Consider the following 12,794-nt stretch of genomic DNA (forward strand, 5'->3'; position numbering starts at 1 on the left):
TTTGTACACATGTTGGGAATGCGTCCTGGAGGAACATCCTCAGAGGGCCTGGACATGGGAGAAGTCAACCTGGGGATGAAGGGTCAGCACCATGAGGCCTCTGGACTGGCCATGCTGGGGTGTGGTAGAGGGTTGGTGGAGATGGCCAGCCCACGTGAGCATCACTTCTGGCCTCCGCAGGGCCTGAGTGCTCCAGTGGCTGAGGACATGGAAAATATGCCTGGGAAATTGCTGGGAGCAAGAGCCTCTTCAGGGGCAGCAGGGAAAATAAGGCACAAGTGGTCAAAAATAGAAAACTTTATTGAAGTCAAATCCAACAGGGCAGCTGAGCTCAGCGCCATGGCAGGAGCCCAGCCTGCCGCTCACTGGGGTACAAAGAAGGGGGCAGGGGTCTCATGGGGCACAGGGGGTACAGCACGGGGGGGAGTGGGTGGTCCTCACCCACAGGGCCCCAGGAAGAAGGCAAAGCCACAGGCACTCGCTCCCCATCTCCCTCCCTGGCTGGTTAAGGACAGAGGTGCCAAAGCAGAAATGTGGTGCAAGCTCCTAAGTGGCCAGACAGCCCAAGAAAGAGGGTCCTGCAAGCTCCGCGCTCAGCCCACGACCTCGTGGCTCAGCTCCAAGCTCCAGTGCACACCAGCGAGCAGCCAAGACCTGCCTCCACCCTGCCCACACGCAGAGAACCCCCCGGTGACACCAAGAGCAGTGACCCGACCGCAGCAGAGACCTCCGTGCCCCTCTCCCCCAGCCCCCAGCACAGCCCCAGCCCTGCCACACGGACCATTCCCGCGCCACGAGGATCTACCTTCCCTCTCCCACAGAGCCACAGCCCCGGGCCCAGCTTTCGTGCTAAGAGAAGCCTGGATTTCCCCGCGCCGGCTGTGGCAGAGGGCCCGAGCCTGGGGGAAGCCAGAGCCTGAGCCTGGGAAAAAGGTAGATCTTTGCTCCTCCACCCAGCCCCACCTGCCCGGGCAGCCGCAGCGGGTGCAGAGCTCCCTTTGAGGCGCCCTGGCGCAGGGATGGTGGCAGGTTCAGCCGCACCAGCAGAGCAGGGCTGGCAACAGCGAGGCCAGAGCCTTCCCAACTGCTCCCTGAAGCAGGGCAGGGCTGCAACACGGCCGTGGCAGGAGCAGGACCAGTCCCTCCTCCCCACAAGCCAGCCCAAGCAAAGGGAGGGATGGGAGGGTGGGCATTGCCCTCCTTGGTGCTCTTAGAGTTGGTCCCCAAAGGGGACGCAGGCAGGTGGCATTCCCTGCCCAGAGCCCCACATGCAGAGGCAAACGCATGCAGCACCCTTTGCGTCACCGTCACCCAGGCAGCGCCACCAGGACCCAGCCCCGGGCGCTCTGACAAGGGCTCGGACAGTTTTTGGCCTCCCCCACACCATCCCCTTCCCCTCCCTGCACCATGCCCAGGCTCCGTGGCTTGGCTCCGGGGTAGTCCAACGCCAGCCCCCTGGGCAACACATGCAGGGCTGGAGGCCAGTCCACGCTCACTCCCACACCTCTGTCCAGATGGCTCCCCGGTGCAGCGGGGGCGCCGCTGCCGGCCTCAGGATGAGCTCTCCTACCTGCTTGTTGGTGTATTTCTGGGGGTTGGTGCGGTAGCTGTAGTCCGAGTACTGCTCGGAGCCCGTCGAGTTGTTGTCCCCGGTGCCAACAAAGGTGTTGGTGGCCGGCAGGTCCTGCACCACTTGGTGCTTCTTGGAGGCGGAGGGTGACTGAGGCTGCAGCTGGATGGAGGGCAGCGGTGAGTTGGAGCGGTAGTGGCGGCCCAGGTCCGGGCTGCCCGGAGGGTAGTTCAGGGGCAGGTGGATGCGGGGGCTGTCGCTGACGGAATCATTCATGAGGTTGAACTTGAGCGATTTCTGCAGCCCCGTCTCCTCCTCATCCTCCGTAGGCTTGGGCGGCTTGGGAGACTTGCTCTTCTTCACCTTGCCCTTGCTCTTCCCACTCTTGCTGGCCTGCTTGGGTGCATACAGGTCCTTGGTCTCCTTCTTGCCCGCCTGGTAGCCGCTCTTGGCCTCACGTTGCCGGCAGTAGCGCACCAGGACTACCAGCACGATGACCAGGGTGACGGCCACAATGCCGGCGATGACCCCAAAGAGGATGTTGCTCCGCTGCTTGCTGCGCTCATACTCGGGGTCACCGGCGATGTCGATGTCCAGCGGGGTGTCCAGGCTGTGCCCCACCAGCGTGTCCAGCAGGGTGCGGTTGGCCAGTGTCTCGTTGACGTAGAAGTGCACCAGGGCCGTGCCGTGCCGCGAGGGCTTGCCCTTGTCGTTGACACGCACAACCAGGCGGTGCAGGCCGTGGTGCTTGCGCAGGATCTCCTTCTCCAAAGTGATGTCTCCGCTCTGAGGGGAGATCTGGAAGAGCTCGAAGGGGTTGCCTCCTGTGATGCTGTAGATCAGCTCGGCGTTGATTCCAGAGTCGATGTCCTCTGCCTTGACCTTGCTCACCTGCTGGCCGGGGCTGGTGTGGGGCAGGATGTGCTTGTAGGTGGCATTGGATGGGGAGGTGATGAAGGGGGCATTGTCATTCTCATCCAACACGTTGATAGTCACACCCACGTAGGCAGACCTGGGGGGATCCCCACCGTCCACCGCCTTGAGTCGGAAGGTATAGGTGCTCTGCTGCTCCCGGTCGAAAGAAATGCTGGAGAGGATGGTGCCAGTGCCATTCTGGATGACAAAATCCCCATTGTCCTGCTCCACTGACAGTTGGATCCGGGCATTTTCTCCTTTGTCAGCATCGATGACTGTCACCATGCCCACGGGGCTGAGAGGCGGCATGTTCTCCATCACTGAGAAGTTGTAGCCACTCAGCATGAACTTGGGGTCATTGTCATTCCTGTCCATGACGTTGATGGCCACAGATGCCGTGCCCGTCAAGCTGGGGCTGCCCTTATCTTCCGCCATCACCAAGAACTCGTAGCGTTCCCGCTGCTCTCGGTCGAGCACCGCCTTCACCCGGATCTCCCCGGAGTCGGGGTCAATGGTGAAGGAGCCCTTGGAGGCGGGGTCTGTCACCAGGGAATAAACCAGCTTGGCATTGGAGCCACTGTCAGCGTCAGTGGCACTCACCTCCATCACCAGGTCATCGGGCTCATTGTTCTCAGGGAAGGCCACCTCGGTGAAACTCTGGCTGAAGACAGGTTTGTTGTCATTGACGTCCATCACCTGCACCTTCAAGGAGTTGGTGCTGGAGAGGGGAGGGTTCCCCGAGTCCACGGCCACGATCTCAATCGTGTACTCCTTCACCGACTCGTAGTCCAGCGGCGTGGTGGTCTGCAGGAAGTATTTCTTCTTGCTGTCACTCCCCGTCTCACTGGCCTGGCGCAGCTGGAATGGGACGTCACCAGCCACCACGCAGGTCACCACGGCATTTTCGCCCTCATCTCGGTCAGACACCTGCACCAGAGCCACTGCTGTCTCTACTGGCACGTCCTCCGATATGTTGGCCATGCCATCCTGGTGGGTGACTAACCCTATGCCTCGTATCTCTATGGAGGGCGCGTTGTCGTTCATGTCCTTGATGGTGACCACCACCTGTGCGCGGGCGCTCTTGGGGTTGGCGCCCTTGTCCTTGGCCATGACGGAGAACTTGAGGGTGCCGATGTCCTCGCGGTCGATGGGGCCCTGCACGGTGATGAGCCCCGTGGCGCGGTCCAGGCGCAGCAGCCGCCGCACCATGTCCGAGGCCTGGTGGAAGGAGTAGTCGATCTCGGCATTGGCACCCTGGTCTGAGTCGTTGGCTTTCACCTGGGGGACAGAGGGACAAACGATGACAATGGAGGAAGGCACGGCGGAGTGAGCCCCTCTGCAAACTGCCGTGGCCTTCCCTGGGGAAAAACCAGGATTTCCTCTTCTGGGGCCAACGACTGTGGGGCAAAGAGCCTGGGACCGGCAGAGCAGCTGGGAGCCGCCCTCAGGCATGGAGGCTTTGCCTCGCTCTTCCGGAGAAACCGGCTGGGCCGGTTGGCTGAGCTACCCTCCCGGCCGGCTCTGGCACGCAGGGAATCCTCCAGAACCGTGCCGCTGAGACCCAGCCAGCAGCAGGGAGGGATAGCTCCAGCTGTGCCCCCGAGGAGAGGCTGGAGCAGCTGCCTGGCTCAGGTGAGGGCGAGGAGGGAGGCAACGCCGTGCGGAACTGCAGCAGCTCCATCGCGGCATCCAGGGATGCAGCCGAGCAGGGATTGGGGCTGCCTAAGCCCTGCACAGCACCGTCCATCCCTGCCGCCCGCCAGGAGCCCTGCATCCCCATAAACCTGCCTCTATGCCTATTATTTGCTTTCTAAAGAAGATGAGGTTTGTCTAACATTTGCCTCCCTAATCGGCTCTCTGAGCAGCCTCTTCTCTGCACCATTTGCTGCTCTGCCGTTATCTTGCTCAGCAGATTTGGATGGAGAACGAAAGTTGTTAAATGTAAATTCCACCTTTTACCTCCACTCACAAAACAGGCGGAAGTCATTTTCCCCCTGAAAGATAAAAGCTGAGCAATGGCAGCAGCAGCGTCTCAGCCCATTCTCCTCCCGGCCATGCAGCTCCCTTATCTGCTTCCAACTCCCATTCTCTTAACAGTGAAAAATGAATTCTTAAAAAATTCACATCAGAATTAGCAGGCAGATGAGAGCTGGCCGCGCTCTGCTTATTAAGATGGCAGCTGCAGATAAACAGATGTCAACTACTATCATCTCAATGCCCCCTCCAAGCCAAATCCACCAAGATCCAGCTCCCTGGGCTCCCTGGGACAGTTTGCAGCACTGCCCGAGATGGGGCAGAGCCCCTGCTCCCTGCAGACAGCATGGCACTCCCGGAGCCATGGCCAGCCCCAACACAGGCAGCAGGGATGCTCTCTGTCCCCACCTCCTGAGTTTCCATGGAGCAGCCAAGGGAATGCAACTCATGAAAGGCTCTATGTCTTGTCTGCAGGCAGCACTGAGACCACTCTAGCCCCAAGCCAGACTCCTGGTGGCCCTCAGGTCCCAGCCCTCCCAGTAACCCGGAACCCTGCTCCCTGCAGCCCTGCTGCTGCCCCTCAGCCGTGTCCTGCAGCCCTGCTCTGGCCACGTCTTCCTGTGCATTCTCTCCAGCCTCGCTTGAGCAGATGTGACATCCCAGGGACCTGCCTGCCCGCTGGCCCCGGGTGACACTGTGGGCTCCTCCATCCAACCCTCCCTCCTCCCTGGAGGAACCACAGCCATGCCAATGCTCCCTGGGCTGTCCCTGCAGCCAGGCAGGAGGGGTGCCGAGGAGGAGGAGATCCCCCCACACTCACCTGGAGGACAGAGTGCCCCACGGGGCTGTTTTCAGAGAGCTCCGCCTCGTACAGGGCCTTCTCGAACTTGGGCGCATTGTCGTTCATGTCCAGGATGGTGATGCGGAGCAGGGCGCTGCTCGCCCGTGGGGGGTTCCCCCCATCCTGCACCTTGATGGTCAGATCGTAGGAGTCCCACTGCTCCCGGTCCAGGTTCCCCATGACGATCAGCTGCGGCTGCTTCTCGTCCTGGTCCTCGGCCACCTGCAGCCCAAAGAGCTCCTGCGCCTCCGGACCAGCCATCAGCTCGTAGGAGGCAACGCCGTTGGGGCCTGAGTCCCGGTCCATGGCCAGGGGGATGGGGAAGAGCGTCCCAATGTTGGTGTTTTCGGGGATGGAGAGGGTGAGGACGGGCGAGGCGAAGTTGGGGGTGTTGTCATTGATATCGAGCACCTCGATCTGCCCCTCGAGCAGGCGCGGGCTGCCGTTCCCATTCAGGTTGGTGATGGACACCTCAAACTCCAGGAAGCAGGGCTCTCCGGGCAGGAGGTGCTGGCACTCCCGCAGGCTCTCCCGGTCGATGGAGGTCTCTGTGGTGTAGATGTCCCCAGTCTTGCCATCCACACGGAGGTACGGGGCCCCCACTTCCAGCTTGTAGAGGTGCCCAATGTCTGGTAAGCCGTAGTCGGAGGCCAGGCTCCCTATGAGGCTGTTGGGGGGTTGTTCCTCCTGCACTTTGTAGACCACACGTGTCCCCGAGGCCAGGGCAGGGAGCTGGCAGAGGAGCCACAGGCCCAGGCAGGATGCCAGCGGGTTCATCCTGCGCTGCAGGGGAGCTGGAGGAGACACAGACACCGGAGGTTAGGGAGCAGCCCACTTCCCTGGCTTATCCCGCTGCGCCATGTGGGACTGCACATGGAGCTGGCACGGCTCCCGAAGGGAAGGGGCTGCTGGGGCTGGCCCAGCTGAGGGCTCCTGGCAGCCTCCGGTGCCCGAAGGACCCGTCCCGGCTTGCAAAGTTCTTGCAACGCCCTGCTGGAGTGAGTAACCCGTCATTGAAACCTCAGCCCTGTCACTTGCAGGAAGCCACTACTGCCACTGTCCACCCTCTTCGTCACCACACCAACTGTAATTAGACCCAACGAGGCACACTAACAGGGTGGACTGCAGGCAGCCTGCTGCCAACAACCCGATGGGAGCCGGCCAGGCTCCGAGACAGCTTCTCACCACCCAAACACAGGAGCATTGTGTGCCACCAGTGCAGGGGCACTGCCTGCCACGCACGGCAGGGACACACAGGCACTGCACGCAGCTGCCAGCACTGCAGAAACGGGAGCACCAAACGGGAGCTCTGCCTGCTCTGAGGGGATGGGGGACTGACACCCACCTGGCACCACAGGGACATGGGACACTGAAAGGATACAGGACTGACACCCATCTGACGCCACAGGGACATGGGACACTGAAAGGATACAGGACTGACACCCATTTGGCACCACAGCGGCATGGGACACTGTAGGGAAGCAGGGCTGACACCCACCCAGGGACACAAGACACTGCAGGGCTGCAGGGCTGCCACCCATGCAGGGATGCAGGGCCATGGAATGCTGCAGGGCTGCAGGGCTGCCATGTGCCCAGCACTGCAGGGACACGGGGCACTGCCAGCATCCAGCTCCCTCCCATCCATCACTGCCTGCACTGCAGGAACAGCAGCAGCCATCACTTCGGGGACACAGGACACTGCAGGAATGCAGGGCTGCCACCCATCCAGCATTGCAGGAACATGGGGCACTCCAGGGATGTCGCCCATCCAGCACTGCAGGGCACTGTCTGCACTGCAGGAACTGCACCATTGCAGGGCCATGGGGCAATGCAGGGCTGCAGGGCTGCCACCTCTCCAGCACTGCAGGGCCGCGGGGCACTGTCCCGACAGGGACAGAGCAGGACTGCCCTCGCTGCACTGCCAGCACAGTGGCACTGCCAGCCTCGCACTGCAAGGTGCAGAGGCACCACCCACCCGGCACTGCAGGGATGCAGGGGCCCTGAGCATCATCCCTCCTGCACTGCACGCGGAGCACTGCCACCCCCGTGTCCCTGGCAGGCAGAGGGACAGCGGGTCTCTGCCCAGGTTGCGCTGCAGTGCAGGAACCCCCTGGGCAGCTCCCGGCAGTGCCCAGCCCCGCACACTGCAACGGCAGCACAGCATCCCCCTCGCTGCACAGTCACTAGGCAACCCCACACCCTGCGCCAGCAGCTCCTGTTCCCTTCCTCGCTGCAGACACACTGTTCCTTCCCGTTCCCTCCCACTCCAGTCTGGGACATGGCACACACGCACTGGGTGCCCACCCAGTGCCAGTGCCCACCCCGCTGCTGCAGCAGCGGTGCCGGAGCTCTGCCCCCCTGCATTGCAGAGACACCCCTGCACCGCTGCCCCCACCATGGCACCTCCTCCCCATGCCCACACACTGCCCAGGCCATGCCAGGCACACCGCCAGCCCCACACACTGTCCCCTCCTGTGCCAAGCCACATGCCCTGCCACCAAGCCCCTGATCGCTGTTGTGCTTGGCCACCAGCTTTCCCGTCCCTTGGTTTCCGTTCCAGGAACACATTTTCCTCCTCTGGGGTCCAGCAGCACCCACACAGCTTCTGCTGAGCTGTGAGTGTGAAGGGGTTCAACACAGCTCACTGGCACCCAAAAACCCAGTGGCTGAGTGTCCTAAAACGAACAGCCACAAACATCTGCCAAGGCCCCAAGCATCACCCTCCTCTCCCCACTGCCATCATTCCCTCTCTCCGTACTCTGCACCCAAGGATAAGCAAGAGCTCCATGGCAAGTGCTCCATCTCCATCCCCCTCTGTGGTGCCACACAGCAAGTGCCCAATTCCTGGTTGCCCTGGCATTGTACAGATGGTCAGCAAGTGGAGCACCCTGCTCTGTCCTCCTTGGTACTTCCCAAAAGCCAACAGCTCCCGGCCTCTCCACCCTTCCACTTCCCCACGGACATGGGGAAGACATGAGCTCTCCCTCCGCAGTGAAAATACATCTCCATGCCTGGAGAGGAAACTGTGGCCCTAAAGCCAAGTTTGCCTCTGCTCCCTTGTCCTGCCACGTCCTTCGTGAAGAGCAACACCATTCCTAGCTGGCTGAGGCCATGCAGAACTGCCCACACTGGCACTGGAATGTGTGACTCCTGGAGGAAGGGATGAGGAAAGCAAGACCTCTTCCTTCCCTGGATCAGGCTGAGGCTTGAGGAGATCAGGAGCCCAGCAGAAACACAACACAGATCCCTGCACCAGCACGGGCAGTGTGTGTACACACTGTGTGGCTGTTCTGGGTGTGCACTGAGAGCATTCCAGGGCTGTGCATGCATCCAGGTGTGCACTGGGAGCATTTGAGGGGTGTGCACACATCCTGAGAGCATTCCGGGGCTGTGCACGTATCCAGGTGTGCACTGGGAACATTCCTGCTGTGCATCTGCCCAGAGCAGGGCTCTGTGTCCATAGGAAAAGGCACACACACCACCCGTGTGCCCAAGCAGGGTGTGCACATGTCACACGCCTGTACACACATCCATGCCCGCTCCAGGACCACGGCCCAGGTGTGAGTTCATGCTCCTGCACGTGTGTGTGCCCCACACAACGCGTGTGCCCGCGTGTGCGCATGCCCCGTGTGCATGTGTGTGATGTCACCCGTGCGGGGGTGCTGGCACCTGGGTCACGCTCGTGTCTGCCACACCTGCACTCGCAGGAGTCCCCCACATCCACCTGCCCCTCCAGGCTGAACCTGCCCCGAGATCCATCACCGCTGTGCTCCCTTTGGGGATGGCTGGCAGTGAGGACAGGGAAGATGGGCAGCTCCAGTGGCTGGGAAGAGGCTCCTGGAGGATGCCCGGGCTGGGAGAGGCGCTGTGCCCGCCACTGCCCTGTTTGCACTGGGCTGGGCCCTGGCTGCTGGTGACGTAGCCACATCCTGACTAAGCCCTGGTGAGAGGTGAAAGATCACAGGGAAAGGAGAAAGTCTCAAGGCAGTGCTGGTGCCTCACATGGCTGAGGTAGGCAGGAGGGAGGGCCCTGCAGCTGGAAACACCAGGAGCCCTGTGCCAGCCTGAAGGAGGAAGGGTGTCACCCAAAGGTGCCCAGGATTTCTGCTCCAAAAATGGGGCTGGAGTCTGAACCAAGCCCTGTTCCTGCAGGTGAAGGAAGGAACCCTCCGGAGCTGGGAGGCTGGAGGAAGAGAAGGGCTGAGAGCCTGAGGGGCAGTGCTGGAAGGCACGAGGGCCCTGGGCTGGGTAGGATAAGGAATCAGCAGGGTCAGGAATCCTGCTCGGCACCCAGGGGTGCGAATGACACAGCGCAGACGTGAGAGCCTAGAGCTGGGCGTGAGGAGGAGGAGGAGAAGGAGGAGGAGGAGGAGGAAGCCTCCACAAGCACGTCTGTGCAGGAGACAGAGGCTTCCCAGGGGCCAGTCCAAGGCACCAGGCTATTTTCCCATGGGATCTAAGGACCATCCCACACTTTCTTCTCTGGTGCCAGGCACCTTTTTCCAACCTGCTGGCAGAGCACAGAGCACTTAAAAATAAAAACCCCTCCCAAAACAACTATTCCTCCGCACACACAATTCTCCCTACGGGGAGAGTGTGAGAGAGACTGAACCACATGAGAGAGGCGTTAGTCACGCTGCTTAATGCATGACTGGGAAGCTCTCAGAGGACAGTGGCATGCAAAATCCGACAGAATTCAGCCATCCCCACCAAAAAAAAACAAGCTCTAATGAGAGGGAGGTTATAAAGCACCGAGAATTTAAGCAACTGCTTGAACAAGCCTGTGCTCCCTGTGATTCCCACAGCCTCCTGGCCCCGTTCCACGGGAGGCAGCACCGCTTTGGGAATGGGCACCAAAGTCCATCCTCTCCCTGCTCCCAACGGCTGATTGCATGGCTCAGAGCCACGGCTTACAAGTCTGTCCAAACCCTGCACTGAGCACACAAGTGCTAATCCCCCCCACGCTCCCCCCAGCCCTGCTCCGACACTCAGAGCTGGAGCAAACATCCCAGCAAGCGGCAAACAGCTCATCCCAGCTCCACTCGGAGATCAGGGATCGCGTTAGCTGAGAAAACGGCCACTGATGGTCAGTCCTGCACCGAAGGCACGGATGGGCTGAATCCTGGCTATTCCATAGCACGACCCAGGGTTTGCTCCAGCTCCGGCTGCCACTGCGGCTGCTCGATGTTTCTGCAAGCTGGGCCCGAGTGCCCGGAGTCAGAGCACCCCGCGAGGAGGAACCCCCCGCGCTTGGCAACAGCTTCACCCCAAAATCATCCCCGAAGAGCTGTGCAGTGATGGAAACACGGCAAAGCCCAGGGCCCTCCCTCCTCTTGCTGCCTTCTCCACATCCCTTCCAACTCTGGCAGCCAGCGAGGCAGAGACCTGTCAGAGCCTCTCCTAGAGCGGCAGCCCTCAGCCTCCCACCAGCGGGTCCCCCACACCACTCCGGGCTCCTGTTCCCTCCTGCCACCATCCCACCCTCCACCCCGGCTGGAGAGGGGCCCTGGGGGAAGACAAAAATGTCGCGGGCCTGAAACACCCCGGCAGGGCCGCTGGGAGATGGGCACAGCGGGAGCGGCTCTGCTCCGGGGATGCAGCCCGGAGGGTTGGGGGGACCTTGGGGAAGGGGGACAGAGTCCACCCGGCCTCGCAGCGCGCCGAGGGAGCCGCTGCTGCCGGCTCTGGCGGCTGGCAGGGAGGATGGAGGCCGGGCTCCGCTGCTGGCCGCCGCGGCCGAGGCTCCCCGCTCCCCGCGGCGCTGCCCGCGCTGAGGCTCCGGCTGCCGCCGGCTCCGGCTGCGGGCACGGAGCGGAGCGGAGCCCCCGCTCCCCCAGGCGCCTCCGCCAGCCCCGCGCACACGCACAGAGACACGCACAGAGACACAGAGACACGCACAGAGACACACACAGATACCCGTGGAAAAAACACGGGAGCCGCTCTGCCGGCACCAGCTTCACGCTCAGCCTAGCGAACCGGGAAACACGGATCCTCCGCGGCGCCGGCACGCACAGCTCGCTGACACACTCAGCCCGCTGACACACTCACTCAGCCGCACACACACAGCCGGCTGACACACTCAGCCTCGCATACACACACAGAGCCGACTGACACACTCACCCGCACACACAGAGCCGACTGACACACTCACCCGCGCACACACACACACAGAGCTCGCTGACACACTCACCCTCACACGCACAGCCCGCTGACACACTCACACTCACGCACACACACGCAGAACCCGCGGACACACTCACCCGCACGCACACCCCGTCACACACACACACAGCACCGCACACAGCCACGCGCGCCCCACTCGCGTCCCCGCACCCCGGTGTCACACGCACCCCACGCGGACACCTCGCCGCCCTGGCACACGCACAGCCCCGCTCCCAGCCGGCTCCCCGCTCACCCGCAACTTCTGCGGCTCCCACGCAGCCGCGCAGTCCGCGGGCGCACACACCCAGGGCTGGACGGGAGACACACACCCAGAGCCGCCCCCACGCGGAAAAATAAACACCCCGAAACACGCGCGCAGCCCCCGCCACAGCCGTCTTCCCGCAATCACCGCCCGCCCTGCGCTGCGCGGAGCTGGCCGCGCTTCGCTCCGCTCCGCTCTGCTCCGCGCCGAGCCGCACAACAAGTGGCAGCGCCGGGCGGGACCGGGGACAAGCGGGAGCCGCCCCGCTGGCCGCGGAGCTCCGCGCAGCCCGGCGCGGAGGGAAGCGGAGGAATGCGGGATGCTCGGGAGCGGGATGCTCGCCAGCGCCGCTCCCGCCGCCGCCCGGCCCCGCGCTCCCGCACATCGCCGAGCTCCGGCGCGGGGCACCCCGCACCCCCCCGCGGCTCTGCCTGCCTGCGGGCGGGGGTCCCGGCCCCGCCGCAGCTCTTACTTGGATGGTGCCGGCGCTGCGCTCCGTGCCGAGCCCCTGCGCGCTGGTCCCGCGGCGTCTCCATCGCCTCCTTCCCGCCGGGACCGAGCTCCCCCCACCCCCCCGGCTCCTCTCGAGCGTTATCCACGGATGAAAAGCAAATAGGAAAAAAAAATTAAAAAAAAAAAAAAAGAAAAAAAAAAAGAAAAAAAGGGGAGGGGGGGCAAAAAATATATAAATGTCCCGTGGGGACCGCCCCCCTCCCCGGGCCGGGGCTGCGGCTCCTCCGGCGGAGCGGCGGCTCAGACTGGAGGCAGCCCCGGTGGGCAGCTCGGTCCGTGCCCGCCTCCGTCCCTCGGTGTGTGTGAGGATGTGCAGGGGAAGCGCAGCGCAGGCACGGCCCCTTCCCCCCCCCGCCCGCCGCTGCCTCCGCCTCTCGCCGCCACCACCACGGGGAGGTGGAGCTCCGGCTCCTTATCAGATCCCGAGCCCGGCCGGGCTGCCGGGACGAGCGGGCAGCGGCTGCCGGGCAGAGCCGCTCGGCTCCGGGCTGCCGGCACCGCGCCCAGCCCCGCGCTCGTGGAGGTCGGGGGTCTCCCCGGACCCCCGACCCCGGGGA

General features: G+C 63.0%; 1 protein-coding gene across 1 annotated transcript; it reads right to left on the reverse strand.

Annotated features, from left to right (window-relative positions):
* Window positions 1-282: 282 nt before the first annotated feature.
* Window positions 283-12,550, reverse strand: PCDH1 (protocadherin 1). The gene is made up of 3 exons (XM_085073265.1): window positions 12,197-12,550; window positions 5,280-6,094; window positions 283-3,763 (listed from the first exon to the last, which is right to left on the reverse strand). Exons 1-3 carry the CDS (start codon window positions 12,258-12,260, stop codon window positions 1,493-1,495), a joined length of 3,150 nt encoding a protein of 1,049 aa, XP_084929391.1. The 5' UTR covers window positions 12,261-12,550; the 3' UTR covers window positions 283-1,492.
* Between the last annotated feature and the right edge of the window lie 244 nt (window positions 12,551-12,794).

Source organism: Lichenostomus cassidix, chromosome 13 (genome assembly GCF_008360975.1).
Source record: "Lichenostomus cassidix isolate B80296 chromosome 13, HeHo_3.0, whole genome shotgun sequence".
NCBI lineage: Eukaryota > Metazoa > Chordata > Aves > Passeriformes > Meliphagidae > Lichenostomus > Lichenostomus cassidix.